At 40.5% G+C, this 25,600-nt stretch overlaps 1 protein-coding gene across 2 annotated transcripts in view; it reads right to left on the reverse strand.

The window, feature by feature from the left end:
* Positions 1-25,600, reverse strand: part of LOC102459043 (FERM domain-containing protein 3) — a 202,675-nt gene that overhangs the window by 66,081 nt on the left and 110,994 nt on the right. For both annotated transcript variants that reach the window (XM_075931758.1, XM_075931759.1), the window contains 3 exons: positions 19,573-19,651; positions 7,622-7,719; positions 5,069-5,192 (listed from right to left, as the gene is read on the reverse strand). In XM_075931758.1, the coding sequence (XP_075787873.1) occupies positions 5,069-5,192; positions 7,622-7,719; positions 19,573-19,651 (301 nt within the window). The remainder of the gene's footprint in view (positions 1-5,068; positions 5,193-7,621; positions 7,720-19,572; positions 19,652-25,600) is intronic.

The raw sequence follows: 25,600 nt of genomic DNA on the forward strand, positions 1-25,600 counted from the left end.
GGCAAAAAGGCCAGGCCGTGGCAGCCCAACAGGGAAAATCCATCAGGAGCTGCGGCCATGGTAGGCTGGCAGCCCAATCAGAGCCACATGCCTCCCAGCAGCAGGGCTGGTGCCATGGCAGTAGAGCCAGGGCTACAGGATGCTGTGCTGGCAAGGTGGCTGGGGTAGCAGCTCTGGCAGCATGGCCAGGTCAGCCTTGTTACCCGGCCAGCAGCGGGGCTGAAGGAGCTCGCTACCATGGTCCCGCTACCGTGGTGGTTTTGCTGAGCGCCTAGCCCCACTACCACCAGCCTCATCTTTGGCGGGGCTCTCAGCTGCTGGGAGTCCTGTCCCGGAGCTCTCCTATTCAGCAACATCTGCGATCCTGCAGGACCACGGATGTTGCCAGATGAGAGAGTACTGGTTTAGGGAGATGCAACCTGCAAGTTTAATGGCTTTTCTGTTGTTCACAGAATATAAGTTTTCATTCTGCCATTATCAAGAATGAGATGACATCACACAAAAAGAATGTTGCTCTTTCCCAATTTACTTTGAAGTTTCAACATAGTCTATTATAAAACTATGTCCACTACATGCAACACAAGTAAGGACTTGTTATCTTGACCCTAGTCTCCACTTGTGCACACACACTCTCCTTTGCATGTATTTTTCCAGCATGGAACATGAATGGATAGATTAGATCAGACAGACAAACACGCAAATGGTGTGTTTTGAGCACACACATTCTATTTGTGTGCACACCAATGGAATCTATCACCTTTGTGTGCAGGTGTGAACCACTCACCTAGTGGGTGTGGTTCACTATCCCATGTAGTAGCACTTAGACCACTTCCAGTGAGAGATTAGAATGAGTGAGCTCTACAGACTAAACTGAGAGCCAGCTGGGTTTGTAGTTCAAACTGTATAGGTTCCTACACTAAGCTCCCGAGGTTCCAGGTTCTGTTTCACCTGTTGGTGGTTACATAGGCTTTAGTGCTGAGAAAATGCATGCAATGTGTACACCTACACATGATTGTCCATGTATAAATGGAGGCCAAGCTGAGGTCCCAGTGAAGTCAGGGGCCTAAAACAAATGCAAAAATTTCTGGGAAACAAGTTCATAAAAGAACGCTTGAGTACAAGATGCACTGAATAAATCAATCCTCCTTCCCTTGTTATTTTTCTGCAATCTGTTTAAGGGGAGTAGTTTAGTCTTGCAGAAGAGTTTTGACCAAATTCTTCTCTCTACAACACACACATTTTGTCACTGAAATCAATGAAAGTCCCGAGCCTTTGGGAATCCAAAAGGCTTCCTTTGGAATAGCAGTTTTAAAATCACATAGATATTTATTGAAAATAGAGAGTGTTTTTTTGCTTGTTGTCACATTATTGGATTTTAAAGACAGCAGACAGAACACTGCTGCGCCCATGGTAGGGGAATGCCCCAAATTCTGTACAAAGTGGGCCATGTGAGGTGTCAAACAAAAGCGTATGCTCTATTGATTATATGCATGATACTCGTGCTTCTGTGATGTTTGAATGTGAAATTATGAATATGGGCTCTGTTCTTGTATTGTAAATGTTCTCTGTCTGGGAGGGAACCAATAACGTGATACTTGTTTTTGGAAATTGTTTTAGTTCAAAGTGGCTGGAGAATGCTTCACTCAAGAGCGATTATCTCTATGCCATTTAAGGTATGGTCTCAAAAAAAGGAGATACAAAACTAAAATATATAGGTCTTGGGAAGGGGGAAAAAGCAGAGAAACATGATAACGCTGATAGGGTTGTGTGCACATAGGTACAGTAATAGCTTTGTTATACAGGCAGACCCCGGGTTACATGGATCCGACTTACATCAGATCCCTACTTACAAACGGGGTGAGGCAACCCCGCACTAGCTGCTTCACCCCAGCAGACCAGGGAGACGCGAAGCTAGCGCTCCCCCCCCCCCCCACCCAGCAGACCAGGGAGACGTGGAGCGGCTTTTCTCAGCAGACACCTCAGCTTGAGAATGAAGGACTGAGGGAAGTGAGGTGTGGGAGAATAAAACTGAGCTCTGGAGAAATGTTTGGCTAGAGTTTCCCCTACAATATGTACCAGCTCCGACTTACACACAAATTCAACTTAAGAACAAACCTACAGTCTCTATCTTGTACGTAACCCGGGGACTGCCTGTACTGCGTTTTAGCATGCCAATTAGTCAAAAATGCCAGTTAACTAAGAATTATACTTACCAATGTTATACCAATTTTCAAAAAATTAGAATAAAATGAATAAAATACAAAATACAATACAATGAATAAAGTACAAAATAGCATACAGGTACTCACCAATCCAGTGAAGCTCTTAAGTATATGCAGGTAAAATGTTCTATACAGTAGGTTTCCTTCTGACACTACATATCACTATGGGCAGAGGATGGCATTCACCCACATTTCTCACACAAAACTTATACTGAACATAATTTAATCTTTGTTTTAAGATCCAGAAGGTATTTCAGAACCTTGAAGTACCTCAGAGTCATCATTATCAACATTAATGATCATTGTAGATGTAGAGAGTGTAGAATACTGGGCTGAATCTGTAATCACCCTATAGCACACACTGGAAGTTGCTTTTCTGAATTAATCTCAGACATCAGCTGGCTTACTTGTCTTCTGCCTCTTTTGCCTAGAAGTAGAGTGCAGAATCTGTAACAGCATCACCTCCTGAGCAGTAGACTAGTCCTGGTTACTAGATTAAAGATTTGGGTTGGGAGATATCAGAAATGCCAGTTAACTGAGCTTTCCAGGTGATAAAGTGCTGGATAACACAGCTTTTATTGTATAAAACATTTTTACTAGATGCTCTGAACATGCCAGCTATTGCTGTGATTTTTCACAGATGTGATATTCAAGGTGCAACAAAACACTTGATATGCTTACACCATTTATCACACAGACAATATTTAAAGCTTTCATGATAAAATCTGGAAACTTTCCGTTTCAAAGTTGTTCATATTTTTGTGTGTTTTCCATTCCCTAACCACTTTATAGTAAAAGTGATATTTTTGCATAGAAAGAGACCATCTATCTACCTAGGTAAATACAGTAATTATTTAATATTAAAAATACACTACGAAAATGAGTAGAGCTAATTGATGTCAGCTCAAAAGCTTGTCTCTCTCACCAACAGAAGTTGACCCAATAAAATATATTACCTCATCCACCCTGTCTCTCTTCATTCTGAGGAAGTACTGAGAGGGTAATACTTGCAAAAGCAGTGCTTGTTCTCCAAGGAAACAAGATGCTTCATCTCAAGATCATATTTAGATTTTATTAGTTTAAGAGAAGTATTTTAATTTTTTTCTACTGTGGTCCCATATTTAAAGATCAGAAAAGAAGTGAGTGAAGGGCTCTGAATCTAATTCCCCTCAGCTTCCCAAAAAGGTTATTTCAATACATTTATACCAAAATCACCATCCTGGTTATTGCTCTGTGTGCACACACATGCAAAACAATTGTAGCACTGCAACAAGTTAACAGTTCCAGACACATATATATAAAAAAGAGGACACTGTGTGTGATTTAACGCACAATAAAAGTGAGTAAGTTTCATAAGCCTCAATGTAAAAAGTTCTGCATGGCTACCAAGTTTCCATTCAAAAATCAAATTTGTGTGAAATATGACTCTGTAAATCAGCAGCAGCAACCATCAGAGTGTAAGCCATGTCCACTTATCAGAGCTATGCATTACATGCAAGCCACATACCATGGTGCCAGTTGGCAGCACACATGCAGCAATCAGTTGTGATTTATAGTGGCTTTTGCATTCCTGTTAATATTTTTAAGCTGACACAGCATGCATAAACAGAATGCATGTGGTAAATATGGGAGAGAACATATACCCTAATACATATTTAGAGCCCGTCATTTTTACAGAAAACCTCTGAAAAACAACCAGGTTTTAAAAAACCCAATATTCAGATTTTCCTAATTTCTACCCAGATTTTGTACCTGCTTGAACTTCCCGGACCTGGTGCTGTGGCCATTCTTAGATTCCCTGCTGGTCTCCTCACCAGACCTGTGCCGGGGAGGGTAAATGCTGGTTGGTGGCTGCTGCTACAGCTGTCCAGTGGAGGAGCAAACCAGGAAGGGAGACTGCTGAGGCCCCCAAACACTGCAGTGACAGGCTGCAGGAGAGGAAGGCTGTTCCCTGTAAGTACTAGCCACATCCTGGCCCCAGGCCTTACCCCGACCAGCACCCTTTTACTCACCCACCACACCTCAGTCACACCACAGTGAACACACCATGCCTCCCGCTGGGTGCCCCCCCATGAGAACCAGGTGCAGCCTCCACCAAAACCTGCTGCCACCATGAGTACCAGGCATGCCTCTCGTGTGTATCCTCCAGCCCCGCAAAAGTCACTGTGAACAGCAGCTAGGTCCACAGATTTGTCACCATCTGGAGAGGAACCCCAGAACCCCCTCCTGTTCCAAAGATGGGAAGAGTGAATTAGGGTGGAGTTGAAGAGCTTCGAGACACACTGAAAAAAACTGCTGCAAGCCTGTGTCCTCAGACTTTTAGAATTCACACACTGAAGATGGCACAAGTCATCAACAGTAAAATGTTTTAATTTTAAAGTTTTATTTTTGCAGTGGGGACTAGTCATGCGCGCGCACACACACACACACACACACACACACACACACACACACACACACACACACACACACTAAACTTTTACTGTTCTCTATTTGTTATTAATGTTCTGTCCTCCTATCCCCAATATTAAACAGAATACTCATTTAGACAACTGTGAAATTAATTCCCTGTACTTTACACCTATATTAAAGTTTTCAATATTGATAAATCCTTCAGAATTTAAAAAGAAATAACCAGAAACAATTTTCTTTGGTTAGGAGCTACCCCCAAATCATGTCAATTCCTATTAAAAGCAGGAGAAAGTTGGCTTCAAGTTGGGCTTGGTTAGCAATAGAAGATTAGAACAGGCCCCAAACCGTAAGTGACATGTAGGTCCCTCAAACCTAGACAGACAGACACACAATAATTTACAACTGCCTCTTTCACAAGCAGAACTCCAAATTACCTGAATTCATTTTGATGTACTTCCGCAATTTTCCTTTCCAGCTTCTGTGATTGCTTCGGAAAAATCTTGAAGTTGCTGATGTAATTCTCTGGGTGTTCATCAGGATCATAATCACCAAGCTCAGCTGGACAGGTTAAAACACAAAACAAAGCAACAGAATGAGTTACTCATGTACATTTCAAAAGGAAACCCTGCAGGGAGTTCAGGGGGCAGGCGGGAAAGAGGAGGGCAGCAGGGGAGTCCAGACACAAAGACAGAGTTGTGTGTGTCAGCGATAAGGAGTGCAGCGGGAGTCTGTTGACAGAGGTGGCAGCTGTGCCCCCTTGACACACAGGGGTCAATGGTACTGACGGGACCAACGTCAGTGGAGGATATGAACAACAGTTTAACAATACTGCATTGGGCCCCCTAAATTCTTAGGACGGCCCTGGCATTAGGCACATATTTTTAAAATTGCTGGCCTTTGCTATCAAGCTCTGGGGCTTATTCTGGCTTTGTACATGAGGGATACTGCTTTCTAATGCAGCAAAATCTTCATGCACAAATCTGCAGGCAAAATACACTCTGGTTTCCAAACCTTTATACATTCCTACTGATCATGGTAATCACTCAGAAATCATTGTCAAGGACATAATTAAAAATCCTAAGGCAAGTAATAAACAAAACAGCAAACAAATTGAGGTATTTATTGAGAATATCACAAGTGATCAGAGAAAGCAGTGTCCCTTCTAAAAACATTACAGAGGTTTAAAAAAGAATATTTCAAAAAATAAATCAATTGAGCCATTTTTTTCTTTTGATACTCATTCATGTAGGTACAAATTGGCATTTTCATCAGAGTACTACCCTTTTCCCATACAAGCTAATCCCTTTTCTGGTCTTTGGCCACTTCTTAGCAAATGCAACAGGCACTAGAGCAACTGTAACTAGAGCAAATGTAATTAACAGAATCCCCCAATCTGATGGTAAAAATTCAAAGTGTGCTTCCAATACATCATTGCTTCCAAATTACTATAGCACAATGTATGCCTACACACTGGGTTTCTGGGCAGACAAATTTCCAGATAGACATCTAACTAGCAATTTCTGTGTGCAATCTTATAATCGCCTGCACCGATATAATTAGGGCCCTGCCAAATTCATGGTCTGTTTTGGTCAATTTCACAGACATAGGATTTTAAAAACTATAAATTTCATTATTTCTGTTATTTCACAGTTGTTGTAACTGTAAGGATCCTGACCTAAAAAAGATTTGGAGGGTCACAATGTTATTGTAGGGGGAGCTGCAGTACTGCTACCTTTACTTCTGCGTAGCTGGTGGGACTTCCTTCAGAGCCGGGCAACAGGAGAACGGTGGCTGCTGGTTGAGAGCCCAAATCTGAAGGCAGAGCCACAGCCAGCAGCAGTAAGGATGGCATAGTATAATACTGCCATCCTCATGTCTGTGTTGCTTTCTGCAGAGCTCTGCTCTCAGTCTGCAGCCGCCAATGTCCATCTACACAGTCCTGAAGGCAGCAGCACAGAAGTAAGACTGGCAATACCACAACCCTTCTAAAATAACCTTACGACTCCCACTTCAACTCTTGTTTGGCTCAGGACCCCCAATTTGAGAAATACTGGTATCCCCTGTAAAAATCTATATAGTATAGAGTAAAAGACACACAAAAGACCAGATTTCACAGGGCAAGACCGGATTTCATGGTCCATGACACATTCTTCATGGCCATGAATTTGGTAAGATCCAAATACAAGGATCCAGTTACTTATTGAAGTTTAGCATATGCATCTCTTTTCTCAAAATTTGGCCCTAAAAGTCAGGTCAGTACACAACAGCAGGGAGAGCCTATTTCAGCATTTGTAAGTTGGTGTCAGAAATGTTTCTGGCATCTCATTGTCATACTCTGATTCCCTCATGCCCATTCCTCAGTTAATGGACTACATACATCTTATAGTGCTTGTTAGCTTTTCTATAACTGACCTACCAGCCTTTGATTGGCTACCAGGGAAAAAAGGAAATGAGAATGGTATTCCTATCACCTAGAGACTGAGACAATCACCATGGTAATGTACTGGTCTCTCTCTGCCTTGGGGTCCCACTATCATTCATTTCTTCTCTGTTTCAAGCTAGAAAACATGCAATCTGAAGCACTGCCACTGAACCAATTAAATTAAATTAACTTTTGTTAAGTTCATATGGAATTGAATACATTTATATTTAGAAATGTAAAGGAATAGAATCTTGATTTCTTTTATAATTAAGAGCTGAGTGCCACTCACAAAATTCTGTGTATTCTCATTTTTAAATTAACAGCATTTATTTGTTTTTGTTTTTTAAAATAACACCCTAATTTGTTGCAGGTTTCTTACACTTCTGAACTACTTGAACCCTCTCTATTTTTTAGGTTAAAGTTTAGAGAGAATGGCATAAGGACAAGTGGCTCATTATTTTTAAAACTGAATTCAGAAATATATTTCAAAACCCTTTGCTGTTTATATTGAATATCACTCTCAAGGTGCTGAAATAATTCACAATGTGCTTTGGATTGCACTTACCTTGGACAATACAGGCACCCAGGTATGCAGCATCAGAAAAAGAGCACAGCAAACGGCCATGGAAAATGTCTCTTTTTATTTGTAGATACAAAAGATATCTGCAATATATTTAAAAAGGCACTTTAGAGTAAGAGGGAGGTGACTGCGTTGTGAGAACTTTTCGTGTTGTATTTATTTTATCACTAAGGCCATATTATCATATTGGTCAACTATTCTGGGTCTTTCGCTTACTGCATGAAAAGCAGTGAAGAGGAATAGGAAGGGAAGTTAGACCTCTAAAGAATTAGACTACTAACAAGAGGAGAGCTGTTGATTTCTCTCTGGAAAAACATAACTGGGAAGACAAGAGTGACAGTACTTTACAGAGAGAATGATGAAGAGCACAACATAAGGTGAACCCTATAGTAAATCTGATGTAAAAAAAGCTATGTTAGCTCAGAAATAAGGGTACTTGCTGGTATGTCAGCCCCTTTCAGAATTTTCATCTGAGCAAAACTTAAACTGAAATCCAAGAAATGCAGTATAAAGATTGCCCATATAACCATAATGCTGCCCTCTTCAAGCAATGCCCCAATATGCCCAATTCATAAAAATATCTTTATTCTGGCAAACACACACTTACTGAAATGTGCAAGCACTTTACCTCCTTTTACAAGCCATTCACTTTCACCTACCAAATCCTAGCTAACACCATTTAAAGGACCATGCAGACAGAAGGGGAGAGACATTACCCATGCCACCTTCACTAGAATGCAGTGGTTTGCCCACTTTTAAGTGACAAGTGGGCAAAATAGTATGCCAATTCAAGCCAGCTCTTTCTAGCCAAATCAGACTGCAGTCAGCAATCCCCATGTCCTGGTTTACTCATTGCTCTCCCGCAAACTATTGTAATCTCCACACACTAGTAACCCTGGTTCAGGGCTGTAACTAGCTATTTTTTGTTAGGGATGTAATAGCATAGCCGATTATCAGATAAGCAAAAGCTAGTAGGTTAATGCTATAGACTACCCCTCGCCCCTCCTCCCCCCACCAGTAATTTTTTATTAGGCTGGCCAGAAACCTCGCTCAGTTCTGGCTCGCGCTGGGTCCAGAACCTAACCCTGCTGCGGCTCTGCATTTAAAGTGTATTAGGAGACAGGTGGGCAGGCAGGCCACCTCAATTCTGGCTCGTGTTGGGTCCAGGAGCTCAGTCGCCCCCCCCCCCCCAGTCAGGGGTTGCTGCCACCCCAAGTTGCTGCTTCTTTATCAGAAGCAGCAGCACTGGGCAACAGGCAGCTGGTCTACAAGGGTAGCTGTTTTTTAAACTGGCTCCCCTCACGGACCAGCTCCCACCTGACACCCTGCTCTGCTGCCTCTGATACAGTGGGTGCCGGCCCCATCCTTGGAACTATAGAATAGTCGACTAACCAATAAGAATTCATGAGGTTACTCGACTATCCAATTAACCGATATTTAACATCCCTAATTTTGTGCCTGGGGCAAAATATTAATTATGCACACATACCCCTCCTTAGGTTAGCACAAGTCATGCTCTTTACTTTTTCAGTTTATTGCTTTTACTTATTGCGCCTTTGGGCCCTGGTTATGATGCCCCTGGGGCGAGCACCTCACTTGCCCCACCCTTGTTACAGCCTTGCCCTGGTTGCACACATTCATTTTCTATCAGTGCTTAAGGTACTGCACTGAACATTTCAAATCTTCACACTGTGCATCTTTGGAAACAGCACATTAATCTGCACTGAGATCAGGGAGCAGACATTTGAGTCTACTCCCCTAAGATACTACAGTAAAACTCCAGTTGTTCGGCATCCAGTGGTCCAGCACTCCTGCTAGTCCGGCACCGCCTGGAACCTGGAAGTGCTCCAGGAAGCCAGACAGTTGGAGCTGCTTTGCCCCGGGCTTCCCCGAGTGAGCCGCTGGTCAATTTCAGCAGCGGCTGACTTGGGGTGCCCGGGGCAGAGCAGCTGGGGTGCCGGATTGGTCCCATAGTGCCACCCCTCGGTGCTGCGGGACCAACCCGGCAGCACCCCCGCTGCTCTGCCCCAGACTTTCCCAAGTCAGCCGCTGCTGAAACTGACCAGCAGCTGACTCCGGGAAGCTCAGGGCAGAGAAGCCCAGCTGCTCTGCCCCGGGGTTCCCGGAGTCAGCCGCTGGTCATTTTCAGCAGTGGCTGTCTTGGGGACGCCTGGGGCAGAGCAGCTGGGGTGGTGCCAGGTTGGTCCTGCAGAGACGCCCGCCCATTCCTCCCACCCCACCCTAGACCCCTCATAGCCCCCCCGTCTGATAGTCCGGCATATCTGATAATCCAGCACTCCCTGAGTCATAAAGATGCCAGATTATTGGAAGTGTACTGTACTACTAAATACAGATTTCCTCAAACAACCAATTCAATGTTTGTATACTGCCCATCCTCATTTCCCACCCCTTCCAGAACTCCTTTCCCTGCTCCTCTCCCCACTCTGTCCTCCCACCTCACACAAGGTCTGTCTCCAGCTCCTCTCCATTCAAGGTAACAAAAATTCTGGTTAAACCACCTGCTGAGTATTCTATTGTGTTCACAATAAACCTTCTCATAACGTAAATTCTACCATTATAACAGACAACTTGTAGCAAGATCTTTATTGCACAGTTACAAAGGTTCCAACTAGAAACATCAGTGACAGGGTGTTCACAAAAGGAAAATGGCTTTGGCACAAGTCCTCAAAACCATCCATGTAACCAAAAAGCAACTGTCTAAAAAGCTTCTCGTTTGTTTTTGTTTTTTTATTGTTTTTTTATTGGTGCAAACGTAGTTGCAACCCTTCCACACTATACATCAATGCAAGTGAAGAAGTGAACATATTCTTAAATACGCATCTCAGTTTTGGTTCCCCCAAAGATTTAGTGAATTCCAAGCACTACACCTTGGGTAAAGCTTGACAGATTGAAAACATTTTGACCCATATACCAGCAATAATTTGATCTCTAGCTCTACACAAAAAATCCCCATCTAGAAACTTTTTGAAAAATGGCTTTTTTTCCAGGGCTTATAGCTCTACAACCACTACCTCAATTGACTCAAAGTTTGGCTTCCTAACCCTCCTGAGGCAAATTTCAAAAGGAATCTGACATACTTCAATCCTTCAGGACTTGCACTGACCCACACTCAATCCACTCCCACCTTCGCCTGCCTGGGCAACCTATGGAAATAGACTTCCTGAGCCCCAAAACAACATTGTCAACAACATGCTGGCAGGAGTCTCTGTTTACAGCTCTATATTATCTGGCTATATATTTACCCTGTACATCTTTGTACAAGGCACTCTGGCCTGTAAATGTGTAATGAACTCTGAAGTCAAGTGTAACACAAAAATATTAAGTCTTCCACCAGTCTTGTCGCCTCCTTTCCCCAGAACACAAACTATTGCTAAATATTAAACAAAATATTATAACCCTCTTCCTAAAAAGTGACTTTTTTACTTGCTTCAAGTCCCTTCAGTGTGTTACAATGCTGGAAGTTTCCACAGGAGTCTTGTCCCTGAGAGGCTTCAGTTACTCTGGCACTGCTCTCTTCTATTTATTTTTGTCTTTCTCTCTGAGATAATCTTCATCCAGTCACAGCTCACTAATCCGTTTTAAACTTGACAATACTGGAGCACAGGTGGTTCCCATGAGAAAAAATGTGTTCCATCTTAGTGAACTAAAGGCTTTGGTGACACAAAAAATCCTTAATCTGCAATGACAACCTGCTAAAAGAGATTGTTGTAGAAACTACATTGGAGCAAATTAGCTGTTTCAAAACCTGTATCTTTTAATCATCTTCTCCAGTATGTAAATCAGTTTGCACGGCTTTTGGAATGACAACTCTGGAAACAAACATGGAAAAGTGTGTTCACTTTTTAGCAACAAAACCAATTCATGTAGATGGCTCCTTTTTGTGCAAAAGCCTCATGCGCAAAAAGCGGGCGCTCATTAATTATGCAAATGAGGCTCGGCAATATTCCACGCTTAGCCTCATTTGCATATTTCTTGCACAAAACGAGCGCAGTATAGACATAGCTTGAAAGTTTTTGTGTCATGTTCAAACTTTAACAGGAATGATTTCATGTTTTCTTCCAGCTCATTAATATATATGTTAAAGAGCATAGGACCAAAAACACACCTGTTTGATGATGATTCTCTGTTCACAATTGTATTTTAGCTCTTCCCATTTTCAATCCATTTAATATTTAACATGTTAATTTTACTTTTCTAGTTTTTAAATCAAAAAAAGCTATGCAGCCCCATGTTACATCAATACTATTACCTTTATCGACCAAATATCTAGTCTCATGAAAAAAGATGTCAGGTTTCTTTGACATGATCTATTTTTCCATAAACCTGTGTTGATTACCATTAACTATACTATCCTCCCATAATTCTTTATTAATCATGCCCCATATCAGCCACTTCATTTTCTTGCCTGGGATCAATGTCAGACTGGCCAGCCTATACCCAGGTCATCCTGTTTACCCTTTTTAAATGTTTACATGTTGACACGACATTAGCTTTCTTCCTGTCTCTTGAACTTCTCCAGTTTTCCAAGACTTATTGAAAAATCAACATTAATGGTCCACTAGGCTCCTCAGCCAGCTCTTTCAAAACTCTTGTATGCAAGTTATTCAGAGCTACTGACTCAAAAATCGATGAACAACTTTAATATCTGCTGTTTTGCATCCTGAGGTACCAGTAGAATGGAAAGTGTTATCATATGATATAACCACATCATTTAGTTGCTTAACTACCTAGCACAATAGGGCCCAGTTAGGAATTAACTTATTTTAGGTGTTAGATAATAATATCACCACCATAGGAACATTTCACCTAAGGGCAAAACTCACCTATGTGATCAGGGAGGTGCTCTTTAATGCATATGCAGCAATTATTTCTCATACACCCTCTATCCATCACTGAATGACCTCACAGAAACCCCCAAAGTTTTCCTTATCCAAACTTTTCCTTCCAAAGGCATGATTTGTCTCAGTTTTGTATTGCAAATTGGAAGGCAAAGGAGGAAAAATGACTGAATATCTAGCAACTACTATTTATGTTGGCCATGATTTTTCAAACCTGAGAGTCCAAAGATAGGCTCTTAAGTCCAGATTTATGTACCAAACCAAGTGATTTACCAGCTAATACTGACCAGCTGACTACTCAACATGTTTGAAAAATCAGACGACTAAATCTTGGCACATATATATTCATAAAACAAAATGTTAATGATTTTATTTTATGTACTTTGCATAGAAATATTTTCTACTGCATTGTTTTATGGCAGCCAAATGATTCGAGATCTATTCCTAGAACATGATTTAGAAAATAACAGGATGAAAGTTTGCTGAAATAATCCACCCTTAAAATTGGTTTCAACTGCATATAATTATGGATTATGATTGATTCGACATTATCTGTTAAGCTTCAACATTTTAAATATCCCGGGCTTCATTTGCATGTTCCCAGGCGCCGCCATTTTTAAATCCCCCTTAGTCCGAACTAACTGCCCGCGGCTAGACGCGGCAGTTAAACATTAATTCGAACTAACTTCTTAGTTCGAATGAACTATTACTACTCGTGGAATGAGGAGTAACAGTTCATTCGAACTAAGGAGTTAGTTCGAATTACCATTTAACTGCCGCGTCTAGCCACGGGCAGTTAGTTCGGACTAAGGGGGATTTAGAAACGGTGGCACCCAGGAACATGCAAATGAAGCCCGGGATATTTAAATCCCAGGCTTCATTTGCAACTCAGGTTGCCCACCTAGCTCGAACTAACAAGCTAGTGTAGACATACCCTAAGGTACTACAGGACCACTCATTTTTCAAGTTGCAGACTAACATGGCTACCATTCTGAGACTTTTACACAAAAGTGAATAATGCTGCTTTTTTTAAAAACCTAACCAAGAATTAATGAAAAGAACTGACATTTACAAAAATAAAAGTTTATGCCAAAATAGATCTGAGCAACCTATGGACCCATTTGTCTTGCTCCCGTCACAGACCCATCCTTCCAATGCACAACCCTCTATACTTCCATGGAGCACACCGATGCCCACCTCATCTCCATGGCAAACAGCCCATTTGGAGCTTCTCTACAGGCTGCTCTGGGGCCCTTTGTTTCACCTCCATCATACACATCTTGCCAACCCTTCTTCCCCCCTCCCCAGGATCCCTAAATTTCAAACTAACTAAATAAAATGAACCACCCCCAGCATAGCTCATTAAAGTGGATATTACTGTCCCCAAAGTGGATTAGGTTACATGTTTCTGTAACATTCTGGCTAAATGCATCATTTCCCTTTCTAGTGTATGGCCTATGAGGAGGAGAAGAGCCTACTTGTATTAATAACAAAACAGTTGCACCTTTAGTTCCAGTGTTAAAAAGCTACGCTTAAGAGCAGAGGATACTGAATTCTATCCATGCTGACGGGGTTGTTACACTCTAAAAGCAATGCATGTTGTACTAAATCTGTAAAACAGGCATTACTAGAGATCAATCTGGAAGCTTCATTTGTTTCTCTCACACACACACCAACCCCCTCCCCCCCCCGCCCCAACCCCATCAAGTCTGCAATGCTTATGTGACACAGGTTTGTGGAGAATTCATCAGCTGAAATGTGCCAAAATAAGGCCATGTGGTTTCAGAAGGAAACTTGGAACAACCCTGAAAACATGTGCATGTTCAGACTCTCTAACACAGTCTGTTAGAGTCTCTATTCAGAAATCTGGCTGCAGGAAGGGGGGACAACAACCGTGCATCTCTCTCGTTCATTTATAAAGGGGACAAACTTCATGAGCTCTCTCAGTGTAAAACTTTTATACCGAGTAAGACTGATTTATTTGGGGGCTTGATCCCATTGCGACTGTGCTACTGGAATGCTGACAAATCCCTGTAACTGACCCTCCCAGAGCTGTTATCAACGTCCGTGTTACTATATTGGAGGGCTCCCCGGTGTGCGTGGGGGGAGCTAAGAGGAGCCTGTTCATTGTGCATGAAATTGAAAATCATCTTGCTTGACATATATGTTATGCATGCCAGATGTTGCTGACCCCTGATATAGGGTCTGACAACCCAGTTTCCCCTTCCCATTGCTATGCTAATTTACTGGTCCTTTAACACAGTGTTTCTCAACTAGGGCCTCAGAGGTCTTTTATGGGGCACATCAACTCACCTAGATATTTGCATAGTTATACAACAGGCTACATAAAAAGCATTAGCAAAGTCTGTACAAACTAAAATTAATGATTTGTTTATATTGCTCTACATCCTATACACTGAAATGTAAGTACAGTATTTATGTTCCAGTTGATTTATTTCATAATTATTTGGTAAAGATGAGAAAGTAAGCAATTTTTCAGGAATGCCGTGCTGTGACACTTTTATATCTGTACATCTGATTTTATAAGCAAGTACTTTTTGAAGTGAGGTGAAACTTGGGGTACGCATGACAAATCAAACTGAAAGGGGGATAATACTGAAAGGTTGAGGGCCACTGCCTTAGCCGTTTGAAACACTTTGCACATTTAAAACTACCTGCAGCTTTACAGTTAAATTTACACACAGACCCTCTCTCATTTCAACATGTCTGGCCACCATTTACTCAGACATCTAATAAGAGGCCCATTACCTTCGCTGTTGGTGGCACTCATCAGGCCTTTTAACTCCTATTTAAATTCTACACCCGTTATCACTTCTCCCATTCTTTTTAATAAGCAAAAAAAGTCAGCACTATGATGAGAGTTTTTTTAAATCTTGTCACTGAAAAGCAAGGGAAATCAGACCACCTCTCTTGAGAAAGATCTTCCCCTCTCCATCTGTCTATCCACCTCTCTTTGATGACTGTATACTATTAACAATTATGTCTATAAAGCTCTGAAGAGACTACCACGTACAGAAGTTCATACTGTAGATTTAGAGAGATGCTGCATGTGTCAGATTTAGCCTTGTATATCAAACAGTGCAACAGTGCAAGAGATGTGGTACAGTAAATACCATTGTATATACAGCATAGGCAGTACAAAGCTAACTCAAAGACCAATGTTCAAAGAGTAGTGCAGCTAGGATTCATTACTTGTGCACTACAGCAGCGGCAGATTAACCACTGGGACCTAGGCCTAGGGACCCTAGCCAATTGGAGGCCCCCAGAAAAATGGGTGGCCCCATGCCCCAATCCACTCTGTTTTCCAGATCTTCTGTCTGGGCATGGGGCCATGGGCACAAGGGGTTGCTCCAACCACCTAACACTCCTGCCTGGGAAAGAAAGTCAAGAGCCCTTGGGGAGGAGGGACTGCTGATCAAAACAGTGGGAATATGTCCCCTCTGGCCCAGGGCCCAACAACCTCCTCAACTGCCTCTGCATAACAGGACATTTCCCATTTTTCCTTGTCACATAGCTATGTCTGTGCATATGAGCAGCCTTGCTTTCAGGCCTAGCAACTAGAACAGGTAATTGGGAGACCAGATTTTATTCCTGAGTAAGCCACTTCACCTTGCTTTGTCTCCATTTCCATCTTTAAACTGTGAGGTCAAGCTTGTGTGTGTGTGAGAAATAAAAACAAGATAAATTTACCTTGCCTGGATAGGTGTGAGAATAACTTTGGTAAAGCGCTTTGATCTCTACCAAGGCACCAGGTGCTATCAGGAATGCAGCCTTCTATCATTATAATTCAGCTGACTCCACCACTTTTCAGGAGAGTGGCACACTCCTGTGGAGCACAGCTGGCGCAGAGGTCAAAGTGACAGAGTGTCCTTAATTTATTGTCCAGTAAAGTATCTGAAAACATCCACAGCAAGAAAAGTAACTCATCCACAAGGAAAGGAATGAAGGGGGTGGAGGGTTCCTACTTAAAATGAGAGCCAGGCTCAAAAAGAAACAACTGCTTGCACTAGGCTAAACACTGGCACATTTTATATCTTTTTAATACATGGTCATTTTGATATAAGAAAATAAATTCACTTCATTTAGCTTAGCTATACAGGGGGTTGTTAGCTCTTCTTTTTAATTTTACACACTGCCTACTGTTTTAGCTGCTATAGCAAATGTTACTTGTGGGGGAATTCTGCGCCACTGCACAGTGCAGAAATTTATGTTGTGCACACAGAATTTCCTTTCCTGCCACAAACATGGGCTACAGTACTGCTTTCTGCCACTAGCAGCCACTGAACTTGGCAAAGCCCAGCTTGCACATAGAAGACACTGCTGGGGGAAGGGAGAGGGAGCCAGAGGGTTCCTGGCAGCTTCAGTTCCCAGCAGGCCTTTAGGAAAGAAGAGGGCAGAATGTGGGAAATTCTGTACAAGCCTAGCTCTGAACACCAGACTGTTTTTCCCTCTGGATCACAGGGCTCTGGGAGAGGACGAGAAGGAAGGAGGAAGAGTGTCTGGGCAAGGAGGACTTGTAGCTGTGCTCTGGGGGTGAGAGTATCTGGGCTGAGGGGGGACCCTACAGGTGGGTTCTAGTGGGGAGGGCCTGTTGGTGTCTGCCTCCCCCCCCGTTAGGCTCTGGGGGAAGACAGGAGGCAGAGAAACAGAGATGGGGTTGTACTGGAGTTTCTTTAATGCTCTACTCCCAGGCAAATTATTACAGACATACTTGCTGACAGTTATTTTGAAATAAATTACCAAAATAACAAACTGGCATGATTATGTAGTGGTATTTTGTCAAATAAAATTAGCGAAAATTTAAAATATTGAGCATAACATTTTTAATTTTTAGACACAGAATCCCCCAAGGAGTAAATGTGGTTATACTGTTACATTTTCCTGTTTTTGGAAATGTTTCCTATTCCCTAGTTTTATGTGAAAGACACACAAACAAAAGAACAACTGCCTAACTCACGATATGGGGGAAACAAGTAAAACTGACTATTCATAAAATGCTATCAAATGAAAAAAAGTTAAACAAAATGAAAAGTGATTATTTTTCCTTGATTATTGTTTCTTCGTTTCCTTGATTATTGTTTCATTTTGGCTAAAATCAAGAGCGTTTTGCCTTTAGTATCTTTAAATTTATAATTATACTAATTGATACTTATAAAAAGAGTAGCTAAACATAACAAACAGTAAAAGGATTTTTAAATGATTTATGTTTAAATTAATCCAAAATCCCACCCAAAAAGCCCACAAGCATGATATTTTGATTGCCTCTCTAGGCCCTGTACAGTGCATAGTTCTTAAAAGAAAGCAACATCAAGACAAGAGGTATGCTTGGGTCAATTCAAATATTTTATAAGTAGTAAAATAAATCAAGTAGCATTACCTACATACCATAGATGCTTTATACCCACAGTGTCCAACACGCTAGCCACCAGCCACATGTGACTATTTGGCCAGTTGAGTGTGGTTAGTTCGCTATAGAACTAGTTGCTTCAGAACTTGTTGGACACCATGGATTTATAACTACAAATACATGTTAAGGAAATGCAATATATAATGTATATGGACATTGTATTTGTACAAAAACTTTCATCCTAAAGCCTTAGAATATCTTACAAAGATTAGTTAACGAAGCCAATTTGTTGGATGGCCCAGAGTTACACCAAATTTATACAAAGAGATTTGTCCAAGAATAGATACTAATGATTATTCTAAATAATCCAACACACGCCTGTCCCCTATCCAGTAAACTACTTTGTTCTAATATTTTACCCAAGGAAAACAACTGTAATCTGAACACCATTGTTGGTCAGGTCTCTAAACATATACATATCTACAAAACATAGCATTTAGCAATCTGCAGGATTGGGGACAATTTTTATTCAAGTGCTTTAATATTTTCCACAACATATGACTTATTTTGTTGCACTCCCAGTTATGAGGCATACATGCATTCCTGAAAAGAAGACTGGTGCAGTGGTCCAGAGGGCCATTACCAGCCTCATATTTTCCCTATACATTCTTGGAAAATATCCATAGCAACAGAACGTACATGTTAAATGAGTGAGGACTACTAAAAAACAATAGGTAGCATCCCCACCCCTACTCCCATCCATCGAACATGACTGTTCAGCTGCCATTCAGACCCATAACAGCCCTCAACCTCTGCACCAGCTGTGGTCTGCAAGAGTGCATGCTTCACAACTCAAAGGGCAATCAAATGAGTAATAATAGAAGTATGTAGCAATTCTATAGCACCTTCCTGAAGAAGGTCTCCAAGGGTATGTCTACACTTGCACCCTCGTTCAAACGAATGCAGACAATCAAAATAGCTAACAAAGCGCGGGATTTAAATATCCCGCGCTTCATTAGCATGATCTCACCGGCGCGATAGTTCGAATCACAGCTGATTCGAACCAGGAAGTGCATGCCGGGACGCGTTAGTTCGAACCAAATCCCTTGGTTAGAACTAACGTTACTCCTCATTTTTTCACTTCATTAGCAATTTCGAATGACTACATTTGCATCCCTAGTTCAAACGAGGGTGCAATTGTAGACATACCCCAAGTTCTTTACATCTTGCAAAGGTTCACAAGTCAATTCAGTGAGACTACTCATGTTCATATTTGAAGCCTGAGGGTCATAACAGAATTAGGCTTCACTAACACGGTAATATTCTCTTCCTTATTTTAAGATGAGGAATCTGAGGCATAGAGCAAACTTACCCAAGGCCACACTGCTAGACAGAGGCAGAGCCAAAAATAAATCTTAATTCCAGGTCCTCTCTTCTAACCACTGCCTCAGTCTATGGTGCATTATGTTGAAACCCACACTCTGTTTCCACTCATTTATGTGCATCAGTTAATCTCTCAAAGAGTATTGGGAAAGTGGAAGAAAAATATATATATATATGTTAAATAAATGTTAGCAACAGCATACATGTTTAGCACAGCATATGTGATATTAGTTTGCAGTGAACCAAAGGAGACTTATCCTGTGAGTAAATGCATGATTTCTTGACTTGGTAAAGATTTAAATTAAGTGCAGAGACAGAAAAAATACCTGGTGAGCTCTTCTTTAATCTTCAAGGGTTCGTGTGGGTAGAATTTCACTCTAAAGCACATGGTATATGGTGGATGAGCTGAAACATTATATATAAAAAAAAAAAAAAAAAAAAAAGCATGAGAACAGCAGCTAAGAACATCACCTCAGTCACACTCCAGGAGAGGCTTTCAAGACTCTTACAGAATAGCCTATGAGATGATTAGCTCTGCAACATCAGGAAGTGCACCAAACAAAACCAACCAACCAATCAATAAATAAATAAATAAAATCAACAAAAGCTATGACAGGAAAGCCTTAAGCATATGCAGAATCTAGCCAAATTATGCCAATCAGTTTATAAAGGGTTTTGCACCTCACAGTATTTGTTGCTCAATCTATGCAGTTGAATAAAATGTAATTGTTTTTCATGTTAACTAATACAGTAAATCAGAAATAATAAACTCCTATCTTGTTGCCATGAAGTGCAAAGATGTCATGTATAACTGCTTTTCCTGTAAATGCCTAGATTACAAAATGGAACACACCATTCACTGAATTTCATTTGCAAATTTTAACAGTGTCTGCAAACAACTTACCTGTATCTGCACCAACTGTTTTGTAATTAGAATGCATCATCACTAGGAGATAATCAGATCTCAAACTGAAGAAGTGTTAGCAGCAGTGGGGCTTGATTAAGTTCAACATTTTATCCTCTCCAAAGATTAGATGTGCAGTGCCTAATTACTCCAGTAAAATTACAGTAACATAATCCATATCTATTTCATTGATATATTTCAGCTGTCATTCTAGTGTTTGCCAGTACTATATTAATGAACACAGCTTTAACTTCATTGTTTCATGCCTTAACACGGCAGCAGGGATATGCTATTCCAATAATGTAGTTTCCACTGACTACTTAAGTCTCCCTGGGCTGTAGTTGCACTTGTTACCTAATAAGTATCTTCTTATCACCATGCTAGGATGAGAAAACCACAGGAGCAAAGCAGAGCCGTTTTAATTTAAAAATAATTAAAAAAATAAAAACTATGATCTAGTCAGTCAGGAGGAATCTCCACAGATATATTGTTTTCAGTTTTTTAGATTAAAATAAACATTAACCTTATTTTCTAAGAAAATACTGTTTATTAGGAAAGCAAACAAACAGTTGCGGACAATGTTGATATTATATAAAACATGACTGCAATTGGCAGCCTTGCCAGAAGACACCAGTGATGGAATGAGCACAGAGACTGCACTGTCCTTCCAACAACTCAATTCTTTGTACACTTACCAATACAAACACCTTTCATTTTTTTCATTGCTGCCAGTAAGCAGGTACAACACAAAAAGGAGATTAGAGGAAACCATGAGTAAGCATGAAATAAGCAGCTTGATAGCTGAAATTCCTTATGGAAAAATCCTGTGGAATTTAAGAGAGAATGATAACTTCCTCCCCCGAAGTAGGGGTTGCCAGGTGTCCAGTTTTGAACCGGACAGTCCAGTATTTGAGCTTTCTGTTCAGGAAACAAATTGAGAAAATAGAAATGAGAAAATATAAATGTCCGGTATTTTCTAAATAAGATGTAATGTAGATTGTGATGTAATGTCAAGTGTGTCTGGTATTTTTGTTGAAACCATCTGGCAACTCTACCCCAAATTACTGAGCCCATGGAATTTTATATTAAGGATATACATCTTACTACTCATCTGTACAGATTTTTAGACTAATATCTACAACACCTTATTGTTTTATCCTGAATTCAGATTTTCAATAATTACTCTAAAAAGGGTAGTATTAGAAGAGCTCAAGGAAATTTCAGCATAATAAAATGCATATATACAATATTAAATTAAACAAGCCTTTAATTTTAATGAATATTCATGCTGGCACATATCAACCCTAACTTCTCTAAAGCTGGGGTCATAGCTTTCCTGAATGCATAATCAGCCTGGAGAAGAAATGAGTTTAAAATAAAACAAAAAACCAGACAGACACAGAGGCAAAGAAAAAATTACTGAAGAGGGGGAAAAAAAAAAGAAAGGTGGATGTAGAGATATTTGAGTGACTATGATCGCATAAATGACTTATTAAATATCTGGATACACTTCATAGAAGCTTCTCAGATTTAACAACTTACGTGCTAGTCATAATGACTGTGAGAATTTATCCCATAATTGTGAAGTCACTTTCATATAGAATATAGAAATGACAGAAAACAAACATTTGTTTCCTTCTTTGTTATATTTGGATTTTTAGGTTTTGGGGGATTTTGTTGTTGGTGATGGTGGTGCTTGTTTTAAGGAAGAGTGTATATTATATGATTCAATATTGTATGCTTTTATAATATGTCTAACTTCAGTACAAAACTGTATATTGTACATTTTAATAGTCAAAATTAACATTGCGAGGAGAATAAACCGTGCCTCCCAAATATGAAGAACAGGAAATAAAAGATGAAGAAAGGAAAAGGAGACAAGTAGAAGGGTGGAGAAAAAGAAAAAATAAATATATGGGGACAAAACAATGAGCTTGGTTCTACTCACAACCTTCTTGTCCATGTAATCTAACAGGGGACTGCCCCCTTATTTGTTAATTAGAGGTATACCATCTTTTACAAATTTTTACTGTTTGTTAAATTTAATTCACTTAATATAGTCTTGTGGTTATCACTGAAAACCCAAGTCTTAAGTTTTTATTTCACGCACCATCTCAGTCTAAGCGCTGACACTCTGCAGGTGATCAGATACGGAATAGGGGTCCCAACCTGAAACACCATCCCTAAGCGGATGAGTCGGGTTATCTAATAACTCTCTGGGAAGTGTCTTTAGACATCTTTGACCTTCCTGATTCTGTTCGACAGACAGGTAACAACAAAGGTCCAGTTTTCTATTTTTTCTCTCTATGTTTCTATTGCTCTGAGATATACAATACAGTGACAGTGTCATGGTGAGTGTTTGAATACTAAAGCTAATTCCTTGAAGGCCTGATCCAAAGCCAGCTGAAGTCTGTCTTTAGACTCACATTGGCTTTGCCTTCTGTGGACCTAGCTCCTTATTGCCAAATACTAGGGCCAACATTTCCCTAACACAACTGCAATCCAACAGTAAAAAAGAGAAGGGAGTGAAATTCTGCAGGTTTATTAATACAGGTGCACTGTGAGGGACAAAGTAGGAGGTCAAGTGACTTCGACCTCCCAAGAAGTAAAATAAAGCCCCCAAAATGTACTGACTAGAATGCATACTGTGAAAGAAAAGCAGAAATAACAAAAATGATAGTGTCATTTAAACAGGATCGACTCTAGCTCTGCTTGCAGCCTTTTGAATATGCTACAGCAAAGTGGAAGCCCCACAGTTTCAGAAAAGTTGCTACTGCTCACAAGCTCTCTCTGATTGAAAAGCCAACTTTTTATTAACAAGAAGTTAAAAGAGTTGTTGTCAGATACAGAGCTTGCCACGTATGAAATCACAAGAGCTAGTAGCACATGCTGTAGACTAATGCAGGGCCCAGTGCGTAGAGGATCTGAACCAAAGACCACTTCAGGGAGAACTTTGATTCAGGGAAAACCACATACAGTATAGAGAATTTTTTTAAAAGGTCAAATTCTGGCCCCAGTTCCAACAATGTGTGGTGGACGTGTAGGGATGTGAATGGGTAACCGATTAACTGGTAAGCATCACCCTAACTGGTACCCAAGCACAGCCCCCCATCCACAGGGTCCAGCAGCTCAGCACAGGGAGAGGTGGGGGAGAAGAATCCCGCTTAATCTGTTAACCAAGATTTTATATCCCTAACATAAAGGAGCCATTACAACCCCACAAAGAATTTCCCAGGAATAAGAATAGCATAGGCTGGCAACGGGTCTTGGATGGAAATCAGTTTTAGTGCTTTGTGTTGTGGCTATTTGGGGCTACAGAGTAGCTCATAGTCAGACATGGAACTAGCCCAAAATCTTCAATATTTCTCTCCCCCCTTAGCATCTGACAGTTCATGGACATTTTGAAGAGAAAGATGATGGCACGACTAACAAGTTCTCTCCTGTAGTCCTAGTTACACTACTGTTCAGAACAAATGTGGTGGCCCTATCTATCCAATCCCAGGAAAGGGACAACAAGATAACCTTCAACTCAAAGAAATAAAGGATACTAGGTACCTCCCCCCTCCAGCTCCTTGAAGCAGAATCAATACACATTTTTAGAAGTGGGGACGCCTAAAAATTCTGTTGTCCCCTTTTTCTTTCAAAATAATAATAAACCGAATGGAATCCTAAGAAACAACCACTTTACTGTAAACAACCAGCTAATAGAGTCCTCATTTTGTGCTTATTACAACATTCAAGTTGACAGCAAAAAGTAATCTCATCACTCACACATTCCTATACATTTCATGACAAAGGGCAGGACCTACAAGAGTAACAAAAACATTCCTAGTTCAGAGGAAACATGATTAACAAGCTTGCCAGTTACCTTCCTAAAACAGAATAACATTCAACCAATCACTGGAATATATGTTTTTTAAATAGAAATAGCGACAACAAATAAAACAACTTCATTTTCAGAAGAAAATATCTCCATCAAAACACTAATAATAGAATTGTGTTTATAATAGCTAGAAGGCTTTTCTTTCATAGCAGTCCTTTATCAGTCAGATAAGGACCAGCTGGTGTATAGAAAATTATCGCAAGGTCATGATTTCCTCCTGAGGCTTTACAATATTGCTTAAATATATTCATAATTACAATAATTTCAAGGATTTTAGCATAGAGTGAAACTTCTTCACAAAGAGTGTATGAAATCACCAGTTTATATACTTCCAGAACTCAAACACTAAATGGAATAAAACCCACTCAAAACACTACCACACACTCAGACAGTCATTCGCAGTAAATCAAGATATAAATCCCACGTGAAGGAACTTTACACATCACATGGCATGTTTCCAGGACATTCATTGTAATGTTTATATTTATACCCAATTGCAGACTATCCCGTGTGCTATTTAAAGCAACACTTAACTGTAAGATGTTCTTTTGAATCTAAGCATCAACCTTGTTTTCAAGATTAATGAGTGCCTTGTGTCATTTCAGCAGACACAGGGCACAGTAGGGCTAAACTTGAAATAAGCTAAGCAAAGTGAACTACACTAATTGCGTAGTTTAAGTCGAAATAGTTTATTTTGACTTTTGGTGCTATCTACACAGCAGTTATTTCAAAAGAAAGCATTCTTCCCCCAACTTCCTGTACTCTTCATACAACAAGAGTTACAGGAGTTGGAGTAAGAAGCCCATTATTTCAAATTTATTTCAAAATAACGCGCTTGCTGTGCAGATGCGCACTACACTGCTGTGTAGACAGCCACACTGGCCCGAGTGTATCTATCTCATACACATTTCAAAGTAAACCCATCTGAACAGCTCTGATCTTCAAATACAAGGCAGAGAATTGACTAGACAGTTTCGGGAGAATGATATGCCTGTGAAAAACTATACACTCACTCCTGTCATTTTGTTCAGAGTGATCATCATCAAAAGCAAGTCTGTTCTGGAGAACTGTTATTTATACAAGAAAAATCCTCTTAAAACAAAAACTAGTGAACAGCAAGTTTAAAAAATAATCCAGAAAGTTAATGTGGATTGAGGGCAAGCAAGGAAGCATGCCAGCTGGAAGGATTTCTTAAACAATATGTCTTTGCATGGACACATAGACCATAAAAACACCATTGCTTTCAATCGATAACACGGAAGAGAGACAGTCACTGAAGTCCAAAAGCAGATGTTTAAATTATTTCTGTCTTCCTGAGAATGCTAGTATGGCATGCATACCTCAGTGATGCATATCTCAGTGATGTTCCATGTTGTCTGGGAAGTGCTACCCTCTCAGAAGCTAAGAGTTTAAAAAAAAATAGTGTCCAAATATTATTTAGTGTTCATCAACTCTGCAGAAGAATTTCTGGAAAATACTGAACATAAGTCATTGTTCTGCTTCCCCTCTTGGCAAGTAAATCAATTGTTTATGTGATTCACTTGCTGAACACATTAGCCTGAGAGGA

This window comes from Pelodiscus sinensis, chromosome 6 (assembly GCF_049634645.1).
Source record: "Pelodiscus sinensis isolate JC-2024 chromosome 6, ASM4963464v1, whole genome shotgun sequence".
Lineage (NCBI taxonomy): Eukaryota > Metazoa > Chordata > Testudines > Trionychidae > Pelodiscus > Pelodiscus sinensis.